Genomic DNA, 25,056 nt, shown 5'->3' on the forward strand with positions numbered 1-25,056 from the left:
CTCCTACTTGGACAACCCTTACCCAATCCCTATGCTTCTTCCAGTAAAACAATAACACTTATACTCAGGGCCGTGGAGTGGGAGTAAGTGTCCATTTTGGTGGAAAATGGACCGACTCCAAATCCTAAAATATATAACAAATTGGGTACAGACATGCCTGTTCTGTTCCTGATCCAAGATTCTCAGCTTTTAGTTGAAATGAATCTGTGCTGCACTTTATGTACATGCTCAGTCAGGGAAATTCAGGAATCTGAGATGTGGCAGTGAAATTCTCCCAGTGAACTCGCCTCTGCACAGTGAGACTTTCTCACTGTGCTAGCGGTGGATCTCACAGGAGGGAGGTCACTGCAGTGCATTGACCCGGCAGGGAGCGCAGCCTCAGAGACCTGCAGTAACCTCGATGAGGTCACCGCTGCTCATTCAGTGGTTCTCAGCCTGGACAGTCGCATCTTGGCATCGTCCAGGTTGAAAACTTTATCCCCAGACATGGATTACAGCGTGGGACAGAACATCGGACAGTTGAAGGATATTGTGTTTTTATGTTTGTTATATTACAGGAGAAGATGGATTCAATTGAATGGGCATTAGATGAGTATAACTTATTTTTAAATAAAAATGGAAAAGTATGTTTTGTTTCTATTTCTAATAAAAGGCTTTATTCTGGCTGTGTATTTACAATACAACTATAGGATTAGTAATTGATAGGTGTCTTACAGATGCCTCTCCATTACTAAGCCGTGGGCTTGATGTCACCTGACAATACAAAAGTGACATCAACCCTCACAAATATGAACCCTACTTGGCACCGCTACAGGGCAAGCGGGAAGTGCCGGGCAAAGAGCCAGAATTGGCACATCTAATAGATGCAAAAAGAAAAGAAGCCAGCACTGCTGAAGGTCAAAACGCAATTTCCAAAGTGCATATGCACATAATAAATTCTGACTGTATTTCAAATATGAGATATTTAGCAAATAATTGATCAATTCTTTGAGCTACCCCGCCACTTCACGGCAATCTCATAATGGGGCAGTCCTAACTCTACGTTTTTTATTACATTGTGCCATTACGGCCTCCTAAATGTATTGAGAGTGAGAAAAAAAAAAAAAAAAGGAGGAGGACAAACCACATTATATAACATTACATGACAAACTGTACCTGGAGCATTGACAGAATCACTCCCTTAGTGCCAGGAAGGCGAGCGCGGATAGAGGCCGATCAGGTCCTGTGCTGACATATCAGATCTGGCCCCCACACTGCCAACCCAACACCAAAGTTAAAGGATGAAACTGGCTGAGGCACAGCTGCCTAATTAACTAGAGCCTGAGGCAGGGCAGGGCTGCTGTGTGTGTGTGTGCACAGCAGCCTATCAATCATAGTGAACCCAGACAGAATGGCGCATATGACCTAGCGTGCGCGGCAACAGTGGTGGTCAGCCACATACCAATACAGAAGCAAAAAGAAAAGAAGCCAGCACTGCTGAAGGTCAAAACGCAATTTCCAAAGTGCATATGCACATAATAAATTCTGACTGTATTTCAAATATGAGATATTTAGCAAATAATTGATCAATTCTTTGAGCTACCCCGCCACTTCACGGCAATCTCATAATGGGGCAGTCCTAACTCTACGTTTTTTATTACATTGTGCCATTACGGCCTCCTAAATGTATTGAGAGTGAGAAAAAAAAAAAATAGCCGGATTACTTACGGTAATGCTCTTTTAATGAGTCCATGACAGCACCCACTGGAGAGATAGGGATCCGCCCCAAGGAACAGGAAACCTACAGAGACATAAAAGGGGGCGGTCCCCCTCTCCTCCTCAGTTTAATTTCAGAGTACCCGGAGGACCGCCAGTGTTAGTCAATCATCACCATGTATCATCAGAATATAAACTTCATAGAAGTAATTACATTGGCTTTTATTAGGGAGGGATGTGACTGGGTGCTGTCATGGACTCATTAAAAGAGCATTACCGTAAGTAATCCGGCTATTTACCCTTCGCCATGACAGCACCCACTGGAGAGATTTCCAGAGACCAACACCTAGGGGGGGACCACCGTGCTGAGGATAGTCCTGCCAAAGTGTAGGTCAGAGTCAGAAGACAGGTCAAGCCTGTAGTGATTATAGAAAGTGGAAGGAGCCAACCAAGTTGCAGCCTTACATATATCTTCGATTGGCACGTTCCCTTTTTCGGCCCAGGAAGAAGCCATGGCTCTGGTGGAATGTGCTTTGATGCCCTCCGGAGGTTCTTCATTTTTCATGGAATAGGCCAACCGGATAGCGTCTCTTATCCACCTGGATAATGTTGCTCTTGTGACTCCATATCCTTTCTTTTTGCCCTGGAAGGATATGAACAGAGCCCTACTCTGCCTCCAACTACTAGTTTTCTCAATATATTGCAAAACTACTCTCCTGACGTCTAAAGTATGGAATTTTTGTTCTTCAGGAGTAGAGGGGTCTTTAAAGAAAGTAGGAAGATGTATCTCCTGTGACCTGTGGAACTTCCCTGCTACCTTAGGAAGGTATAGGGGGTCCGGTTTTAAGATTAGTCTGTCATGAAATGTGAGAAGGTAAGGTTGATCTATCGACAAGGCCTGAATGTCGCTGACTCTTCTAGCCGATGTTAAGGCTACTAAGAAGGCTGTTTTTAACGACAAGTGTTTTAAAGATGCTGTGTCTATAGGCTCAAACGGAGATTCTGTTAGAGAGTCTAAGACTAGATTTAGATCCCACGGAGCTACTCTAGGTATGTGGACAGGAGTAACTCGTTCACAGGCCGTGATGAAGCGGGATACCCATTTATTACCCGCAATATTATGGCCATAGAGGGCACCCAGAGCGGACACCTAGACCTTTAGTGTGTTAACTGACAGACCTAACTCTTTCCCTTTCTGTAGAAATTCTAGTATAGATTTTATTGGGACTTCAGAGGGGTTTGAACTAGTATGGAACTGAAGAAACTTCTTCCATACTTTGGTGTAAATTTTTGTTGTAGATGGTTTCCTGCTAAGCAGGAGTGTATCAATTAGGCCCTTTGAAAACCCCCTGGAATTTAATATCTGCCTTTCAAATTCCAGGCCGTCAGGTGGAGGCTGTCCACCTGAGGGTGGAAGAAAGGTCCCTGGGAGAGAAGGTTTGGGATTGAGGGAAGGACCCAAGGATCCGTCACCGACATCGACCGCAGGCACGAGAACCATGGTCTCTTGGGCCAGAATGGCGCTATTAGTATTATCCTGGCCTGCTCTTCCCTGATTTTCCGTATTACTTGTGGAAGCAGAATTATCGGAGGGAAAGCATACGCCAGCTTGAATTGCCATGGTGTTTGAAGAGCATCTAGAATGTCCGGGTGATCTGCACGGGACCGAGATGCGAATTTGTGGACTTGTTTGTTTTGTTTTGTTGCGAACAGGTCTATTTGGGGTTTGCCCCATAACAATGTTATCTTGTGGAAAATGTGAGGATTGAGACACCATTCTCCTTGATGAAGAGTGTGTCGACTTAGGAAGTCCGCTTGTTGATTGTCCTCTCCTTTGATGTGGATTGCCGAGAGGGACAACAGATGCTTTTCGGCCAGGATTAAGGTACTGTTTGCGGAAGACATTAGAGCGTCTGATCTTGTGCCGCCTTGTTTGTTTAAATACGCCACTGTCGTAGTGTTGTCTGAACAGATTCGGACGTGGCTTCCTCGTAGCTGTGGGAGAAATTGACGCAGTGCATAGTTTACCGCATTCAATTCTTTTAGGTTTGATGAATATAAATCCTCATTCTTATCCCAGGTTCCCTGGCAGAATCTATCTCCCATGTGTGCGCCCCACCCGTGGGGACTAGCGTCCGTAGTTATCGTGTGGGATGGTGATATTACCCAAGGGACACCCCCCGCTAGGTTGTCTTTATTTAGCCACCATTCTAAGGAGGATAAGACTTTCTCGGATAAAGTTATTTTTGATTCAAGGTGCCCCAGAAATTTCCTCTGTTCCCGAAGTATCTGATGTTGTAATGTTCGGGTATGAAGTTGTGCCCACTGAACGGCTGGAGTACAGGAGGAGAGGGATCCTAGCAAGGACATTCCTGCTCTCAGGGACATTTGAGGTTTGTGAATGGCCGCCATAACTTTACCCTCTATAAGAGATATTTTTTCTTGGGGAAGTAGACATTTTTGCTTTATGGAATCTAGATTAAATCCCAAAAATGTTTGAAGAGAAAGTGGGAGGAGTCTGGATTTTTTATAGTTGACGATCCAGCCCAGGCTTTCTAAGGACGAGACAGTGTCAGCTAATCGTTCCGCACACTGAAGGGACGAATTCCCTACAACTAAAAAATCATCTAAGTAGGGAATGATTAATGTGTCTCTCTGGCGAAGGTAGGCCATTACTTCTAACATTACCTTCGTGAAGATCCTGGGTGCCGTGGAGAGACCGAAGGGCATGGCTGTATACTGGAAATGATGAATCTCCCCCTCAAGAGTTACTGCCACTCTTAAGTATTTTTGATACCGGCTATGGATAGGGAGATGGTAGTAGGCATCTTTTAAATCAATGCCGCCCATTCTACAATTTGGAAAAAGGAGCTTAATGGCCGATCTAATAGACTCCATTTTAAACGTATAATTTTTAATAAATGTATTGAGTTTTTTAAGATTTATAATTGTTCGAAAAGAACCATCGGGTTTAGGGATTAAAAATAACGGAGAGTAGAACCCTTTACCCTCTTGTCCCTTTGGCACCCGAACTAAAACATTTTTAACTATAAGACTTCTAATTTCCAGTTCAAGGGCCTTCTGTTGCACTGGTGAGGAAAGGGCTGTTAAAATAAAGGAATCATGGGGAATTTGGAGGAATTCTATCTTCATTCCTTCCTTAATAATATTTAGCACCCAGGAACTTGACGTGATTTTTCGCCATTGGGGAAAGAAAAATTTTAACCTGCCCCCTACTGGGGTGTCTGGTGTTTCAGAATTTGTTGTCTCTACGGAAGGGGGGGCCTTTGAACATAGTGCCACCCTGTTTTCCCTCTCTTGTGGCCCATCGTGACGGTCTTTCATTTTGTGTTCTTTTCCCGAACGGCCTCTTCCTAAAGGTCTTCCTATAGAAAGGAATTGAGGGGTCAGGGAAGGCTTTTTTCCTCTCTTTTGCTTTTTTGAGGATCTCGTCTAATGCTTTCCCAAACAAAAACTCACCCTCACACGGAATAGCGCAGATCTTAGCCTTTGACTGCGTATCCCCCTTCCAGCTCTTCATCCATAACGCACGTCTGGCATTATTAATTAGACCGGCTGATCTTGCTGCAAGGCGAAGAGAGTCAGCTGAAGCATCGGCCATGAATGCTGCTGCACCTCTAATTAGTGGTATCGCATCCCGCAATTTTTGTCTGGAGACCCCCTGTTCGATCTGTTGATCCAGCTGATCAATCCAGACAAGCATGGATCTAGCTGTGCATGTGCTGGCAATTGATGGCTTAAAAATGCCCGTGGAAGCCTCCCATGATCGCTTCAGTGACGATTCTGCCTTCCGATCTAGAGGATCAGAAAGTAGGCCCGCATCCTCGACTGGTAGAGCTGACTGTTTTGAGGTGGAGGCGACTGCAGCGTCCACCTTAGGGATCTTAGTCCATGAAATTAACTCCTCATCATTAAAGGGGTATTTCCTTTTGGAGGCTGACGGGAGAAAACCTCTCTGGTCCTGTTTCTCCCACTCCCTCTTTATCAGTGCCTTAACCGCAGGAATTACTGGGAATGCTCTTCTCTTCCTCTCCGCCAACCCTGCAAACATGATGTCTTGTGCAGTTTGGTCGTCTTTTGTATCCTCACAACCTATAGTATTCCTGATGGACTTTACTAGGTTGTCCACCCCATCAAGGGGAAAACAAGCTCGACCCTCAATGTCGGAATGTGTTGAGGAAGAGGATGATGCCTGCGAGGAGTCTGAATGGATAACGCCTTCCTCCTCGGACTCAGAGCTAGATACAGCCTTTTCTTTCCCGGATCTTTTAGGGGGGGTACTGGCTTGTGAGATGGCCTGTAGTTCCTCTCTAATTATGGCCCGTATATCTGTGACCGACATAGATGGACTCTGCATTGTTTCCGCCATACACTGATTGCAGAGTTTTTTGGGGTGGGAATCTGGGAGAGGCTCGTCACATAACGCACATTGCTTGTGCTTAGATTTCTGTCTCCTTTTGGCCTGGGAGAAGAAGACATTTGTGGAAAAAGGTGTCAGCTTTATAGGCAGAGGGGAAATCACACTCACCCAGTGAAGCTGTACGGTACCGAAATAGGAGGCTGCGACTTTCTGGATCTTGAATCCTTGGTCTCACTCCTGTGGCTGGCATCTGAGGACTTTCTGCTGGCTGGCTCACCTGCTGGGTCCACAGTCTTGCCTGGGGACGACATGTTGCATCGCCTGTGCGTTTGCAACTTCCCCTCTTTTATAGGCCAGATCCGGTCAGTAACACTTTTTTTTTTTTTTTTTTTTCCTGCAGTGCACTGCGCATGCGCGAAACCGCGCTTTTCCCCACCGCTGTGTGAGTGACCCGGAAGTGTCCTCTACCTCCGGGTCATTCTGGGGATTCTTACACCGCTCCTGCGCATGTGCGGCCGCCATTATCCCGGCCTGCGCTATGGAGCGGTGTACCGGCTGCCGCTGCAGCTGTGCCGCAGATCCCGGACCCTTTACCTGTGGTCCGCGTCTGGAGCCTCTCAAGGCCGCACCTCTGCAGCGTTGTTCCGTGGAATCGGCGTCGTCTCCCCCGGACTCAGCCCTCCCACATGCCGGCCAGACGAGGGGGGAGCCGTCTAACGGAATCTCCCCCGACGCTGCATCTGGACTGCATCCCCTGCCGTTCCCGCAGAGACCGCACAGGCGGATGCTCCTAGCCCAGGTAAGATCTTCTGTAGACTTCAGAGATCCTGTCCCCTGGGAACAGGAAACCTAAACTGAGGAGGAGAGGGGGACCGCCCCCTTTTATGTCTCTGTAGGTTTCCTGTTCCTTGGGGCGGATCCCTATCTCTCCAGTGGGTGCTGTCATGGCGAAGGGTAAAAAAAAGGACAAACCACATTATATAACATTACATGACAAACTGTACCTGGAGCATTGACAGAATCACTCCCTTAGTGCCAGGAAGGCGAGCGCGGATAGAGGCCGATCAGGTCCTGTGCTGACATATCAGATCTGGCCCCCACACTGCCAACCCAACACCAAAGTTAAAGGATGAAACTGGCTGAGGCACAGCTGCCTAATTAACTAGAGCCTGAGGCAGGGCAGGGCTGCTGTGTGTGTGTGTGTGCACAGCAGCCTATCAATCATAGTGAACCCAGACAGAATGGCGCATATGACCTAGCGTGCGCGGCAACAGTGGTGGTCAGCCACATACCAATACAGAAGCAAAAAGAAAAGAAGCCAGCACTGCTGAAGGTCAAAACGCAATTTCCAAAGTGCATATGCACATAATAAATTCTGACTGTATTTCAAATATGAGATATTTAGCAAATAATTGATCAATTCTTTGAGCTACCCCGCCACTTCACGGCAATCTCATAATGGGGCAGTCCTAACTCTACGTTTTTTATTACATTGTGCCATTACGGCCTCCTAAATGTATTGAGAGTGAGAAAAAAAAAAAAAAAAAGGACAAACCACATTATATAACATTACATGACAAACTGTACCTGGAGCATTGACAGAATCACTCCCTTAGTGCCAGGAAGGCGAGCGCGGATAGAGGCCGATCAGGTCCTGTGCTGACATATCAGATCTGGCCCCCACACTGCCAACCCAACACCAAAGTTAAAGGATGAAACTGGCTGAGGCACAGCTGCCTAATTAACTAGAGCCTGAGGCAGGGCAGGGCTGCTGTGTGTGTGTGTGCACAGCAGCCTATCAATCATAGTGAACCCAGACAGAATGGCGCATATGACCTAGCGTGCGCGGCAACAGTGGTGGTCAGCCACATACCAATACAGAAGCAAAAAGAAAAGAAGCCAGCACTGCTGAAGGTCAAAACGCAATTTCCAAAGTGCATATGCACATAATAAATTCTGACTGTATTTCAAATATGAGATATTTAGCAAATAATTGATCAATTCTTTGAGCTACCCCGCCACTTCACGGCAATCTCATAATGGGGCAGTCCTAACTCTACGTTTTTTATTACATTGTGCCATTACGGCCTCCTAAATGTATTGAGAGTGAGAAAAAAAAAAAAAAAAGGACAAACCACATTATATAACATTACATGACAAACTGTACCTGGAGCATTGACAGAATCACTCCCTTAGTGCCAGGAAGGCGAGCGCGGATAGAGGCCGATCAGGTCCTGTGCTGACATATCAGATCTGGCCCCCACACTGCCAACCCAACACCAAAGTTAAAGGATGAAACTGGCTGAGGCACAGCTGCCTAATTAACTAGAGCCTGAGGCAGGGCAGGGCTGCTGTGTGTGTGTGTGCACAGCAGCCTATCAATCATAGTGAACCCAGACAGAATGGCGCATATGACCTAGCGTGCGCGGCAACAGTGGTGGTCAGCCACATACCAATACAGAAGCAAAAAGAAAAGAAGCCAGCACTGCTGAAGGTCAAAACGCAATTTCCAAAGTGCATATGCACATAATAAATTCTGACTGTATTTCAAATATGAGATATTTAGCAAATAATTGATCAATTCTTTGAGCTACCCCGCCACTTCACGGCAATCTCATAATGGGGCAGTCCTAACTCTACGTTTTTTATTACATTGTGCCATTACGGCCTCCTAAATGTATTGAGAGTGAGAAAAAAAAAAAAAAAAGGACAAACCACATTATATAACATTACATGACAAACTGTACCTGGAGCATTGACAGAATCACTCCCTTAGTGCCAGGAAGGCGAGCGCGGATAGAGGCCGATCAGGTCCTGTGCTGACATATCAGATCTGGCCCCCACACTGCCAACCCAACACCAAAGTTAAAGGATGAAACTGGCTGAGGCACAGCTGCCTAATTAACTAGAGCCTGAGGCAGGGCAGGGCTGCTGTGTACAGGTACAGGGTGTGCTCCAGGTACAGTTTGTCATGTAATGTTATATAATGTGGTTTGTCCTTTTTTTTTTTTTTCTCACTCTCAATACATTTAGGAGGCCGTAATGGCACAATATAATAAAAAACGTAGAGTTAGGACTGCCCCATTATGAGATTGCCGTGAAGTGGCGGGGTAGCTCAAAGAATTGATCAATTATTTGCTAAATATCTCATATTTGAAATACAGTCAGAATTTATTATGTGCATATGCACTTTGGAAATTGCGTTTTGACCTTCAGCAGTGCTGGCTTCTTTTCTTTTTGCTTCTGTATTGGTATGTGGCTGACCACCACTGTTGCCGCGCACGCTAGGTCATATGCGCCATTCTGTCTGGGTTCACTATGATTGATAGGCTGCTGTGCACACACACACACAGCAGCCCTGCCCTGCCTCAGGCTCTAGTTAATTAGGCAGCTGTGCCTCAGCCAGTTTCATCCTTTAACTTTGGTGTTGGGTTGGCAGTGTGGGGGCCAGATCTGATATGTCAGCACAGGACCTGATCGGCCTCTATCCGCGCTCGCCTTCCTGGCACTAAGGGAGTGATTCTGTCAATGCTCCAGGTACAGTTTGTCATGTAATGTTATATAATGTGGTTTGTCCTTTTTTTTTTTTTTCTCACTCTCAATACATTTAGGAGGCCGTAATGGCACAATATAATAAAAAACGTAGAGTTAGGACTGCCCCATTATGAGATTGCCGTGAAGTGGCGGGGTAGCTCAAAGAATTGATCAATTATTTGCTAAATATCTCATATTTGAAATACAGTCAGAATTTATTATGTGCATATGCACTTTGGAAATTGCGTTTTGACCTTCAGCAGTGCTGGCTTCTTTTCTTTTTGCTTCTGTATTGGTATGTGGCTGACCACCACTGTTGCCGCGCACGCTAGGTCATATGCGCCATTCTGTCTGGGTTCACTATGATTGATAGGCTGCTGTGCACACACACACAGCAGCCCTGCCCTGCCTCAGGCTCTAGTTAATTAGGCAGCTGTGCCTCAGCCAGTTTCATCCTTTAACTTTGGTGTTGGGTTGGCAGTGTGGGGGCCAGATCTGATATGTCAGCACAGGACCTGATCGGCCTCTATCCGCGCTCGCCTTCCTGGCACTAAGGGAGTGATTCTGTCAATGCTCCAGGTACAGTTTGTCATGTAATGTTATATAATGTGGTTTGTCCTTTTTTTTTTTTTTCTCACTCTCAATACATTTAGGAGGCCGTAATGGCACAATATAATAAAAAACGTAGAGTTAGGACTGCCCCATTATGAGATTGCCGTGAAGTGGCGGGGTAGCTCAAAGAATTGATCAATTATTTGCTAAATATCTCATATTTGAAATACAGTCAGAATTTATTATGTGCATATGCACTTTGGAAATTGCGTTTTGACCTTCAGCAGTGCTGGCTTCTTTTCTTTTTGCTTCTGTATTGGTATGTGGCTGACCACCACTGTTGCCGCGCACGCTAGGTCATATGCGCCATTCTGTCTGGGTTCACTATGATTGATAGGCTGCTGTGCACACACACACACACAGCAGCCCTGCCCTGCCTCAGGCTCTAGTTAATTAGGCAGCTGTGCCTCAGCCAGTTTCATCCTTTAACTTTGGTGTTGGGTTGGCAGTGTGGGGGCCAGATCTGATATGTCAGCACAGGACCTGATCGGCCTCTATCCGCGCTCGCCTTCCTGGCACTAAGGGAGTGATTCTGTCAATGCTCCAGGTACAGTTTGTCATGTAATGTTATATAATGTGGTTTGTCCTTTTTTTTTTTTTTCTCACTCTCAATACATTTAGGAGGCCGTAATGGCACAATATAATAAAAAACGTAGAGTTAGGACTGCCCCATTATGAGATTGCCGTGAAGTGGCGGGGTAGCTCAAAGAATTGATCAATTATTTGCTAAATATCTCATATTTGAAATACAGTCAGAATTTATTATGTGCATATGCACTTTGGAAATTGCGTTTTGACCTTCAGCAGTGCTGGCTTCTTTTCTTTTTACATCTAATAGATGCACCTTTTCTGGGTGGCTGTATGTTGCTTTTTTTTAGGCTGGTTAGGGGCAAATATTTATGGCCCTTTAACAGCCTGAGAATACCAGCCCCCAACTGTCTGCTTTAGCAAGGCTGATTGTCAAAAAATGGGGGGGACCCCACAATGTGTTTTTTTTTTATTTACCATATTTTTCAGATTATAAGATGCACTTTTATGATCCCCAAAATTAGTGGGAAAATGGGGATGCGTCTTATAAACCAAACATTGTTCGTACCGAGGGGTCAATGCTGCGGGCCTGGAGCTGGGGGTGTTGCGGTGGTGGTACGGCGGTGAGTGGTAGCCCTGCAGCGGCGGCATATGGCAGCTGCCATTCTTCCGGGGTCTGGCTTTTTACTAGGCACAGACGGAGGAAAGTCGAGATCTCCATCCGCGCCTGCCTCTATGTGAGGTCTCCAGAAAAATGGCGGCAGATGCGGCGCAGATGGAGATCTCGGCACCAAGATCTCAGCGCCAAGATCTCCATCTGGGCATTCGCCGCCCTGGCAGCCATTTTCCTAGAGTCCATTGCATAGTAAAAAGTGTGGGTGCTCTGGGCTTTCACAAAAAGTCAGCAGAGCCCCCGCACCAGCAAACACTCGCAGGGCCACACTTGCCTCCTCCAGCAGCGACCCTTCTCCACTGCGGCCTGCACCACTCCCGCCGCCTCACCGCAGCCACCACCCCCGGTAAGCATTAAGACGCATGAATTCTAAGAAGCACCACCATTTTATTAAAAAAAAAAAAAAATTTTCCTATTTTTTCCTTCAAAATCCTCAAAATTTGGGGTGCGTCTTATAAACTGCAAATTACGGTATTTAAATCATTAAATAAACAATGTGGGGACCCCTCTATTCTTGATAACCAGCTTTGCTAACACTGACAGCTGAGACTGGTCATCAAAAATACAGGGAAACCCAGGTTTTTTTTGTTTTAATTATTTAGAGCGCAGGCGCCGTCTGATGAATTCTCCAGTCAGCCGCCACGGTTATTAGCGGCAGGCGTCCTGGCCTGATGGGAAAAGTAGTCCCATCAGCCCACACCAGTGACCGGAGGGAAACTTTACCTGTGATCACAGCTGCGGCTCATGCAGTCATCTGACAGCCTGAGAACTGTGGCCGTCTGAGCAGCGGTAATGATTATTCCGCCGATCAGAAGCAGTGGTTGCATCGCTGTCATGCACTGTGTTTGGGGGGCTGAACCCAAACAGTAACAGACTTCCTGGTGAAGTCAGCGTTTGGTGTCCAGGCCGAACAGTAAGTGTTCGGCACGGATGCCGAACTTTACTGTTTGGGTTCGCCCATCTCTAGTCAACACAAACATAAATGTAATAAAATGGACAAAGATATGTCCAATAGCTCCTAGGGCACATTTATCTACTATTGGAATTTCATCTGTATTGCTGATTTTTAATAGTATGCTTTTATTTATTTTTAATATTAATACTTAAAGATTTAAACAACCCTTAGAAATATGTTTGAATTAACGAGAGCAAACCCTAATGCCCCATTCCATATATTCAAGTTCCTACTCAATTGTCTCAAAGCATATATTAAGTTTCATTACGTTTCATTATATATTTTCCAAAATCAACTTTAGTGGGTTTTTTTTAAATTATTTTCTGCATTTTCAATTGGTGTATTCTCACAATATTATAATTATTAGTGATGAGCGAATATACTCGTTACTCGAGATTTCTCGAGCATTCTCGGGGGTCTTCCGAGTATTTTTTAGTGCTCGGAGATTTAGTTTTTATTGCCGCAGCTGAATGATTTACATTTGATAGCCAGAATAAGTACATGTGGGGGTTGCCTGATTGCTAGGGAATCCCCACATGTACTTATGCTGGCTAACAGATGTAAATCATTCAACTGCAGCAATGAAAACAAAATCTCCGAGCACTAAAAAAATAATCGGAGGACCCCCGAGCGTGCTCGAGAAATGTCGAATAACGAGTATATTCGCTCATCACTAATAATTATATTATATAATATTGTAAGCATACACCTAATGAAAATGCTGAATTAAAAAAAAAATAACTAAAAAAACCCCTTGATTTTGAAAAATAATAATGAAACTCAATATATGCTCAGAGACAATCGAGTAGGCACATGAATGTATGGAATGTAACAACACGATGGGACATTAGGGTTTCATCTTGTTAATTCAAGCATATTTACAAGGGTACTATATATCTTTAAGTAATAAAAAATAAATACAAATAAAATAATATTAAAAATCAGCAACAGAGATAAGAATCCAAGAATAGATAAATGTACCCTAGGAGTTATTGGACATATCTTTATCCATTTTATTACATTTCCGTTGGTGTCGAATATTTTATGTGGAACTGTTTTTCTTGGTATTTTTGACATGTGATAAAGGATTTTTTTTAAGCATGTCTGCTGATGCTTGTGTGTGGCAGTCACTGATACAAGTGCATGGGGTTTGGGGGGTGGCAAATCCATTAATTAGTACACCCCCTCCAACCAGGACTGTGGAGTCGGAGTCATGGCGTCTGAGTCGGTGCCCATTTTGTTGGAGTCGGTATAAAATGGACCGACTCCTAAAATATACAATAAATTGGGTACAGTAGTTCAGTGCAGGATGTGCTGTAAAGGTTTTCATAATAATTTGGGAAAGTTATGAAGTGTCCTATAAATGTCTGTTCTGTTTCTGATCTAAGGGTCTCGGCTTTTAGTTGAGATGAATCTGTGCTGCACTTATTGTACATGCTCAGTAGTGACCAGTGCTGTGGAGTCGTAGTGGAGATGAATCTGTGCTGCACTTTATGTACATGCTCAGTAGTGACCAGTGCTGTGGAGTCGTAGTGGAGATGAATCTGTGCTGCACTTTCTGTACATGCTCAGTAGTGACCAGTGCTGTGGAGTCGTAGTGGAGATGAATCTGTGCTGCACTTATTGTACATGCTCAGTAGTGACCAGTGCAGTGGAGTTGGAGTCAGTGGTTTGGCTTAACCGCTCCACAGCCCTGCCTCCAACACTAGTGAAAGCTATAAATACGTTCCATGGGTCACACCAAATATACACCTGATGAAGGCTGTATAACCGAAACACGTTGTTACAATATTACTAGCATCCTAGTATGTTGGAGGCTTTTAATAAAACACTTTTTAGCAATTCCATATTTTTGGAACCTTGGTACCATTGAATGAAAGCGCCCACAACTTTATGGTTTCTTCTATTACTACACGTTAAAACCTTTTGTAAGGATTCATTGCAGCAAACCACCACCAAGGATCAGCGCTGGATATTTGTCCTTTCCAGAGTTTTGCCGGTTTGCACAACTTCACAAGGTGAGCAAAATTCCTCTCACCTCATTTGGGTAAATTTCTAAACCCTACGCTTAGATAACGCTCCCTCATTTCCCTGATTTTCCTAGGTAACACATTGCATCCATACATCCAAGGGAAGTGAGAGCAGCTACGGTCTCACATCCTCCAGAAGTATGCGACTTGTCCATAGAAGAGTGGAGCCGAAACTGACTGGCCACAGGGATCACGAGACATTTTTATGTAAGGTGATCCCCGGGACTGCCAGGGCCGACACCACTGGAAAGGTGCTGCCACTGAATATAAAAGTGCTATTATTTCACTAGGGAAAACATAGGGACTCAAAAGGGGGTTTCCAAGTAATAGTTAACCACTTTACAACGGCTAGTAAAAAGAACGTTGTAATTTACTATTTTATTAGAAATCCTCCATTTTATCAATAATGGAGGGATTTTTAAATTCTAAAGTTTACTGCTCACTGTCTAGGTTAGCGGCCACCATTGGAGTCTACCACCAATTACCAATTGTTCTTACACAGTTCAATTACAATTGGACTCTTGTGCCCCAGCTGCATTTCTGGTCCTGTGATTGATGTAACCTCCATAAGACTGCTCACATCTGCAAGTAGCACTCCGCTCCTGGGCAGCGCGTGGGCTCAGGAGTACGGCTATGCAGTACGTCTCTATGCCGAACAACGCTCTATCAGTGCTCATGCAGCTGCTTGCAGAAGTAAGCACTTAAAAAAAAAAAAGTCCTTTTAGCATGCGGTAGGGGTCTCTGAACTTGGCTCACCTAAGGCCAGTCTCACACGTCCAGATAATTCCGGTACCGGAGTTATCCGTGTGCTCACGTAGGCCATCCGTGTGATGTCCGTAAGTTTTTAAGGTTCGTGTGCGTGTATTGCAACAATTTTTATAATTTTAACCCTATGACAGGAAAAAGGCACACGGACGGCGTCCGTGTGCGGTACGTGTTTTACACGGACCCATTGACTTTAATGGGTCCGTGTGATCCGTGCACTCCCACGAACACTGACATGTCTCCGTGTTTTGCAAACGGTCACACGGTCCGTGAAAACACGCTGACGTGCAGAGACACATTTATATTAATGTGTCTACGTGTGTCTGTCTCCGGTACGTGAGGAAACGGTCACCACACGTACTGGAGCCACTGACGTGTGAAACCGGCCATAGGCTGTAGGATGATTAAGGGTGAATAACTTTGCAAAATAAGCTTCTATGAGAAGTACCCTTATTACATATAGCAGTGACAGGGCCTCCTGCATTCTCCATTATAGGTCACAGTCAGGAAGCACTTTGATAACTTACCGTCAATATTTGTTTTATCCAGTAAATTATGCAGCTTACTGCAAAGCTGAATCATGGTATCCAGCTGCCGATTGATCTGCACATCCTTTACCCAGGCTGGCGTTTGGCATACAGGGCACTCACTGCCCACACTCCCATCTACACACGTCCTAAGAAAGAAAAAAAAAAACTACATTGCAAAAACCACACCAGAATATTTCATAAAATCATTACTTAAAAAGTGAGTTGCTTAGTAAGTATGCATCTTCCATATGTAGCTCAGCAACAGTAAAGCCCATGTGGGTTCTTTGCAAGGAGTAATGGTGACAACCAGGAAGAGAAAACGACATTATTTTTATAAAAAAAGGTATCTGCTGTCCACCGAAATACAGATACAGAGCATAGTAATCTAATAAAATCCCCTGCAGTCTGTGACTGCACAGTCATCATTGCTCTGATGTTAAAGGGAATCCGTCAGCAGATTTAGTTATGTAATTTGAAAGCAGCACAATGTAGGGGCAGAGACCCCGATTCCAGTGATGTGTCACTTATTAGGCTGTGTGCTGTAGTTTCAATACAGTGTTTTATCAGCAGGAGATTAGGACTACAGAACTAGTCTCATGTGAAAGCTAGCCAACTATTCTATATAACCCCACCACTGATTGGCAGCTTGCCGACAATGCAGTGTACACAGGAAACTGCCAATCACTGGTGTGGGCTGAGTTATACAGAGCTCAGCATTAAAGCACAGCTCGATCTACAGCAAAGAAATCAGGTATTCTATCCAAACTGCAGCAAGCGATACATCAGTGGAATCACACTCTCTAACCCTACATCAGGTAGCTCAGAATGTATAGCTAAAACCTTCTGACAGATTCCTTTTAAAGTGATTGCCCACACCTTCTTAAATATTATAATATTTCTCCCCCTTGTAAAATACAAATACTATTCTCACCATTTCCCATATCGGCTCCATGCCAGCTATGTCTGCACCTGGCCTCGCCTGACCACGTAACCCCTGCAGCCAATCAGTGGCTGATATTCACCTACTGCACTCTCACTTCCATCGGAAGAACCTCACTCCAATCTGACATTTACGGCAAACTAGCAACATGCTGTGTCTTGTGAGACAACCCCTATAAAATAAAGACCACCTTGGACCTTATTGTAATTAATAGGGTCCATCTCATGCAGTTCAGGACCGTCATGAGACACACCAGTTTCATGCAGGAGTAACTTGCACAGTAACTTGAGCCTAGCCTTACAGGCTTAGGACTTCCTATAGTGACATAGCTGCTCCATAGTCCTGGCCAGCACGGCCTCTTGCCACATTCAGAATGGAAACCGTGCTCTGGAGCAGAGGTGTCAAACTGCATTCCTCAAGGGCCGCAAACAGGTCATGTTTTCAGGATTTCCTTGTATTGCACAGGTGATCATTTAATCACCTGCACAGAATGATTCCAGCACCTTGTGCAATGAGAAGGAAATCTTGAAAACACGCATGGTTTGAGGCCCTCGAGGAATGCAGTTTGACACCCCTGCTCTAGAGCGTTTTAGGTTTCCGGTATGTTTACATGGAGGATTTTTATTTTTGGTGGAAAAGCCAACCATGGATTTTAGGCTGTGTGCACACGTTGCGTTTTTTTGTGATAAAAACGCATTAGAAAACGCATACATATGCATCCTATCAATTATAATGCATTTCTTTTTTGTGCACATGATGCGTTTTTTTCTGCAAAAAAACGTATCGTGGTAAAAAACGCATCAAGTTCATTAATTTTGCGGATTTTTCGCGTTTTCCCCCGCTATTTAATGCATTGGGAAGCTCCGGAAAAAAAACACGCAAGAAAAACACGCATGCAGATTTCTTGCAGAAAATATCCGGTTTTCTTCAGGAATTTTCTGCAAGAAATCCTGACGTGTGCGCATACCCTTGAGAGAAATCTACGCCAGAAATCCACTTGGTTCTTCAACACAGTTTTTGATGCATTTTTCCCCCTTATGGGGTTTGAAGCCTTTTGACTTCAAAGTAAAATTTGGAGCAGATTTCACAACAAAGTATTAACATGTCACTCCCATAAATCTGTCAGGAAAAGAAAAAAAACAAAAACAAAACAAAACAAACAAATAGACAACAATGTAGTTTCCCCCTTGAAATCAATCAGGAGCTTATTCAGAATATTTGTAGAAAGGTATTTGATGCTGATTTTGAAGCAGCCCAACGATAAGTCAGTAAGCCAAGTGACATTGTGACTAAGGGGGTGCAGACTATTTGTCGGCCCTATAAGATCATATACATATATATAGGCCTGTGTGTGAGGTGTGCGAGGACCTGGCCGCTGGCTGATTTACGCTCGCTCTCCAATGACTTCTTTCATCCGGTTCTTCTGCCTCTCGAGGGCTCATGACTCAGGTGGGCAGCCCAGGAAACAGCCATCGATCAGATTCTGGGCAGGAATCAGTAACCTACTAGGTCCTATCTGCCTATGCCCAAAAAGCAAGGCACTAAAGACAAATACAAGGAGTCAGGAGCACTCGTCCTTGATATTACACAATGCTAAGCCGCCCCCAAAGTCATGTGAGGGGATTCTGAGACCACAGGCTATATACAGAACGTGCTCAGTATATACTCACCTGCAAAACACATGCTCACAGCCGCCCAAACACACGGGCTCCTTTAATAATGACAAACTAGAAGAAACAAAAAAAAAAAAAAAGAAGAGTTAATATGATTCCGCACACTCAGCTCTGCTATTCCAAGATATCAGCAACAAAGCCAACAATGCAGTACCGGACCCCCAAAGCCACAGCATTACAGCCGCTCTGCACCGCAGCGTACCTAAAGCTCGTTTTCACTCTTATGCTGCAATTGCTACAAAGGGAGAAAACATATTCATTTGCCAATTTGCGGAGCTTCTTGACAACCTACTTGACAAAACACATCTGACACTCTCAGCCACTCGCCATCAATTTTCATTTGTCCGTATTGTGCTGGAGTGAATTTAGGAAGAAAGCGGGAAGAAAAGCTGCCGATCCAATTACTGTCATGCATACAATATTACGCAACGGTTAACTATTTCAGGGCAAAAAGGATCATTAATAACCGATCTGACAGTAATGGCGGACGTAGTCGCTGCTACACCAAAGCCTCCTACCAGATTACTCTTTTTATAAGCTAGGACAGCACCCTTTAATGTATCAGCTGACAAAAAAGTAACACTCGCCGTACTAATCCCCTGTTCTCAGTTTGATGTGATGTACTAAAACATGACCACTGCAGCCAATCACTGACTACAGACGGGATGACACCACTGAGGTCACTGCTCTGGACAGTGACAACATCGATGAGTCTGGAAGAACAGAGTGATAATGGACCAGGGAGGTGTTGGCATAGGGGTTGTAGGGCCGTGGTATGGAGAGTACCACCCTTTATGTGACTTTAAAATAAAGCAGGTGAACAATAGTTTTTCAGATATCTACCTGAAACTGATTCTCTGCAGATTTTCTGCATTACCGTAAATAATTTGTAGTTAGTAATCATGTGGCTTTATCACCTAGTCCTGTAGTGATAATCTTCTGCTGATAAAACACGTTTTATTGAAACAGCCTAATAAGTGACACATAGCTGGAATCAGTGCCTCAGCCACTACATCATGCCACTCTCGGATTACATAGCAAAATCCTGCAGACAAATTGCCTTAAAAAGAGAATTTATAAAAACGCAGTTCTTCAATCATTCAGACATAATTTAAACGAGCACTCCAAGCAAAAGTCGGGAAATTATTTTGTAAAAAAAAAAAAAAAATATATATATCTAATATATAAAGCTGAATGTGTGTGTGTGTGTATGTATGTATGTATGTATGTCCGGGATTGGCATCTGAACCGTAGCAGCTACAGCCACAAAATTTTGCACAGTCACACGTCTGGACCCCGAGAGCGTCATAGGCTATGTTGTGAGGTGAAATTTTAACCCCGCGCTTTCCAATTCACCAAACAATTTTGCCCCTATCTACATAATGGGGAAAAAGTGAAAGGAAAAGTGTTGGAGGCGTCGCAGCTACAGGCACAAAATTTTGCACAGTCACACGTCTGGACCCTGAGAGCGTCAAAGCTATATTGTGAGGTGAAATTTTAACCCCGCGCTTTCCAATTCACCAAACAATTTTGCCCCTATCTACATAATGGGGAAAAAATGAAAGGAAAAGTGTTGGAGGCAAATTAACAGCTGCCAGATGTGAACAAGGGGGACTTAAAGAATGACAGCGATGGCACCAAAGAGTATATACTGTACAGTTGCTAAGGTGGGGCCCCAACATGGGATAATCACACCACCACGGGGATATGAACACACACACAAAATGCGCCACACACTACCACGTGCTCGAACACATATACCACCCTCAGTGCACATTTCACCACACATACACCAACCTCGCCACATAAAAGTAGAAACACAAAAGTCGCCGCTCAAAACTCGCCACGCGCAAAACTCTCCACATGCAAAACTCGCCACACGTGCAAAACTCGCCACACGCAAAACTTGCACACGCAGAAAAATTGCCACACGCAGAAAAATTGCCACATGCACAAAAGTTGCAACACATGCAAAAGTTGCCTCACACAAAACTTGCACATACTCAAAAGGCACCACACATAAAACTCGCCACGCGCAAAACTCGCCATGCGCAAAACTTGCTGCACACAACTTGCTACACTAACCTGTCACATGCAACTCGACACACAAAAAGTTGCTACACGCATGTCGCCACACAAAACTCATCTCACAAAAGTCCCTACATGCATGTCGCCACACGCAACTCAACACACACAACTTGACACACGAAACTCGCCCTAAAACACACACAAGTCTGGTATCCTTCAAAAATAAAAATCTGATTAATAAGCAGACAAACTACAAGAGCAACAAATGTACCATATAGGAATCCGGCAGCTGTCAGTCACATGACCTGTCTATTATGTGTATGTGTGAGCTAATATATACTGCCAGGGGGGAGGGCTTCCTGTTGGCTGGGGATTTATCAGGCTGCCAATAGCAACCAATCACAGCTCAGCTTCTATTTTGCTACAGTTAATTAACCTGAGCTCTGATTGGTTAATATAGGCAACAAAGACATTCTCAGTATAACAAAGCTAATATATGTTGTGAAATGCTTCTATTTGCTTAGTTTTTGCCTTTTAATAATTACATTTCTATCTATTTGTTTTGTGGTTTTTGTGTGCAGAATAAATTTTTGTTAACACATTCTATTTTGCTAACAGCAGTCATTAACCCGGGCGAAGCCGGGTAGTACAGCTAGTATATATATATATATATATATATTAGTAAAAAAGGAACAGCACACTGGTATAACTTATCTCTGGGTGAAGAGAGCCTCCAGGCAACCCGTCCACTGGTCGTCCACATACAATAAAGATCAAAAAAGAGGCAGCACTCCATTTTCCAAAAAAGGTGCAGGATTTATTCAAATCCACATGTCAGTGCGACGTTTCAGCTCTATTGAGCTTTTCTCAAGGCTTGAGAAAAGCTCAATAGAGCTGAAACGTCGCACTGACATGTGGATTTGAATAAATCCTGCACCTTTTTTGGAAAATGGAGTGCTGCCTCTTTTTTGATATATATATATATATATATATATATATATATATATATATATATATATATATATATATATATATATATATATATATATATATATATATATATATATATATATATATATCATTTTTTTTAATCAAAATGGCGCTGGCGGCTATGCAGTAGCATAAAGCGGAGCGTGATAGATGCTACTGCGGAAACGCCGCTATTTTCCTAGAGAAAAAAAAATAAAATTGTCTCCATCAAGATGGCACCGGCGGCACCTGTGCAGCAGCATCTATCGCGTTCTGAATGAGGCTACTGTGCAGGCGTGTCCGGCGCCATTTTTTAGGAAGATTTTTTTTTTTCCCCCCAACAAAATGATATGACAAAAGCAAATGAAAATATGGATATTAAAAATCCAATTATGCTACGGCGCTGGCACTGCCACCGGCAGGATGGATGTAATTTTTTCTTCTTCAAACAATAAGATATACAATATGTAAAATAGGGAGAAGATTAGTGAGGGATCAGTGACCTGTCAGAAGTCATACTGATGAAAGCAGAGCACCACATGAAGACCCCCACACAGACCACCAGAATCTCAGTAACTGAAAATAAAGCTTAAACAACAAGCACAAGTCGGATTTCATCAACCAGGTATCATTGTAATCAGCCGACACTATAGGTTACTGTGCACAATCCTGCTGACAGGTTCCCTTTAAAGGGGATGTCCTGGTTTTTCATGAAAGCCGGACTGTACACCCCAGTCCCCATACTGCCAGCTGTTGTAAGGAGGAAGACCGGGCTGCGGGTACCTGTACTGAGCCGGGTCTGGAACTGTCGAGGCTGCATCCCATGTTTCCAGGGGGAAGGAATAGGGGACCAGAAGGCCCCATGACCCGGGCAGCGGGGGCGTGTTTTGACAGGGAACCCAGCCGGAAGCTGGGAGAAAAGCGAGCAAAGATGCAGGGGTTTTGCTGCCGTCCGCATGCGAGCAGCAAGGTGGGCAGAGCAATCAGCACACAAAGTGCCGGCGCTGTGACAGACTGCGGCAGACCGCTCCCGATGCCACCGCACGCCCAGCGACAGTAAAGCCGGTTACCGGACAGCACCCTGCCGACCGTACCCACGGACAGCACCCTGCCGACGGACGGTACCCACGGACAGCACCCTGCCGACGGACGGTACCCACGGACAGCACCCTGCCGACGGACGGTACCCACGGACAGCACCCTGCCGACGGACGGTACCCACGGACAGCACCCTGCCGACGGACAGCACCCTGCCGACGGACAGCACCCTGCCGACGGACAGCACCCTGCCGACGGACAGCACCCTGCCGACGGACAGCACCCTGCCGACGGACAGCACCCTGCCGACGGACAGCACCCTGCCGACGGACAGCACCCTGCCGACGGACAGCACCCTGCCGACGGACAGCACCCTGCCGACCGTACCGACGGACAGCGTGCCACCCTCGTTTAACCTCTGGATCGCTGCACCAGGTTATGGACTAGAGGCTCAGCGGAAGGTACTGGACACCGACCGCTGACGCCAGAAGGCAGATCACTAACCTTGGACCCCTCCTTGAGGACATTTCGCCGACAGCTACAAGGACTACTACCCTCATTGGAACATTTGCGACTGAGGAAACCATAGACACCATAAGGTTACTGAATGAACTGTTGCCATTTTTGCTATTCACCTTTATTCTTTCCCAGTTTAAGTGTTTATCTCCCTGCCAGGAGTACCTTCATTGTTAATGACATTTGTTAACCCTTGCTCTGCCTCCCGTTTGTCACTGCATCTTGCAACCTGCTTACATTGTGAGGATTCTCCGGCGCTGAGCAGTCATGTGACCACAAGTATGTGATATGCGCAGTCCCAGCCAGATTCCCTGTGCTGAGCGAGGACACGTGTGTCTAGTCGGGATGTGGCGGAGAGTGTGCATAGCACATACTGGTGGTCACACCGCCAGCACTGGAGAAGCCTCGCAGTGTGCAGTATGAGGACTCATGTCTGTAGTCACACAGTGATGGCAGACTAATGAGAACTCACCAGGCAGATGCCATGGGAACCGGCTGGGATCAGACCTGGGACCAGAGATTGTGCTAAATTCAGACACTGAAAGCTGTAGTCAATGGTTAAAGGGGATCTGTCAGCAGGTATCTGGGGTGTAATCTGAGAGCAGCATGACGTAAGGGAACAGACACGGATTCCAAGGCTGTGTCACTTACTGGGCTGCTTGCTGCAGTTTTGATAAAATCACTGATTTTAGGTGGCGAATCCAAAGGGGGCTTATAGGAGAGGACACCCCTGTCTATTCTGTGTACAGGTGATGAACGTAGTTAGGAAAAAAAATGTCCTTTCCCATATCACAAGCATTGAAATAATGGATTTTCTGTCTAATCACCATGGAGACCGGACCTTAGGGCTGTAATCACACACAGCGTCTGCAGGGAGCCACCGCCTGGAGTCGGGTCATGTGACCTTCTGCACCTGCTCACGTGTGAGATCAGTGACGACCAGTCATGTGACCACTCGAGCCCCGCCCCTCTATTCACCAGCAGAATGTCTCCACCCCCTCATTAGCATGCAGCCCTGACCCCGCCCACAGTGTGCCCGTATAGAAGCGGCCCTGCAGCGTGACATCCTGCAAAACCTCCCCGCCGGTGCTCACCACACAGAGCAGCGCAGTCTCCCCTCCAGTTCAAGCAACGCCGTCCGTGTCCGGCTCCAGTCCGGTAGCTGCTTCTTCATGGCAGTGGTGTCTGCAGGCCGGTTACCCGAGCGCACCTTTAATGGCATGGCGGCGGGAGGACCGCGCGCAGTCCAGATCAGCCGGCAAGCGGCGTGGCCAGAAGAGACCCGGGCGGGAACTCAAAAATGGCGCCAGAGACCGGGAGGCGCGGCCGGGAGCGGGGGTCTGATAATATGGAGGGAGGAGTATGCATCACGTGGGGGGAACTGGAGCGGCCAATCAGAGGCTTTTATTAGTAACTCGCCCCTCTGGCCGGCTGCACATTGCATATATATATATATATATATATATACAATTAGCGCTGCCACCTGTGTCTCCGTGTCCGCACAGAGGAGCAGTGCAGCAGTCCTGGGAGGGGGCAGCGCTACATGGCACCAAGGGGGCACAGGAGGCTTTTTTTTTTCCACAAGTTTTGCTCAAATACCTTTTTTTTTTTTTTTCCACTTTTTCACTTTAGTTTCTGTAGTTACTTGACCAATCGAACATGGCTCCGTTCTCGAGAAAGACCATTTTTCCCTTTGCCGGTCACCTCACACTTTCATGGTATATCCTGTAAATATGACTTGGGTACCTCAGAGAGGGGCGCCCAATACTATCAATGCATGGCCGCCATCTGCCTTACTACAGCCCTCACTAGTGTGACAACAGTGTGACGCCCCCAAATCAGTGAAGTCACGTGTTCTTATTCAGTTGCATTTCCACAAATGTGTAACCCCCTCCCCCACCCTCCTTCTGGTGTATAAACACATCAGCCCCTCATGGCCCTCATTTATAACCTCCACACCCCCTGCTTCTGGTGTATAGCCACCAGCCCCTCATGCCCCTTCTGGTGTATAATCTCTGGCCCCTTGTACCACTCTTAGTGTATAACCACTGGCCCCTCATGTCTCTCTTGGTGTATAATTACTGGCCCCTTGTGTCTATTGTGGTGTATAACCACCGGCCCCTTACCCTCCCTTCCTGGTGTATAACCACGCACCCCTCCTGGTGTATAACCACCGGCCCCTCCTGCCC

The 25,056-nt window shown here is 45.5% G+C and overlaps 1 protein-coding gene across 2 annotated transcripts in view; it reads right to left on the reverse strand.

Annotated features, from left to right (window-relative positions):
* BARD1 (BRCA1 associated RING domain 1) overlaps positions 1-24,230 on the reverse strand; it is an 87,888-nt gene extending 63,658 nt beyond the window's left edge. The window contains exons 1-3 of one of the 2 annotated variants that reach the window (XM_077272261.1): positions 23,962-24,230; positions 18,314-18,370; positions 15,701-15,849 (exon numbers count right to left, since the gene is read on the reverse strand). In XM_077272261.1, coding sequence (XP_077128376.1) covers positions 15,701-15,849; positions 18,314-18,370; positions 23,962-24,089 — 334 coding nt within the window. In that variant the 5' untranslated portion in view covers positions 24,090-24,230. Of the gene's footprint in view, positions 1-15,700; positions 15,850-18,313; positions 18,371-18,608; positions 18,767-23,961 lie in introns of those variants that run through there. The other variant, XM_077272262.1, reaches the window with a different exon arrangement.
* Positions 24,231-25,056: the final 826 nt, after the last annotated feature.

This window comes from Ranitomeya variabilis, chromosome 7 (genome assembly GCF_051348905.1).
Source record: "Ranitomeya variabilis isolate aRanVar5 chromosome 7, aRanVar5.hap1, whole genome shotgun sequence".
Taxonomy (NCBI): Eukaryota; Metazoa; Chordata; class Amphibia; order Anura; family Dendrobatidae; genus Ranitomeya; species Ranitomeya variabilis.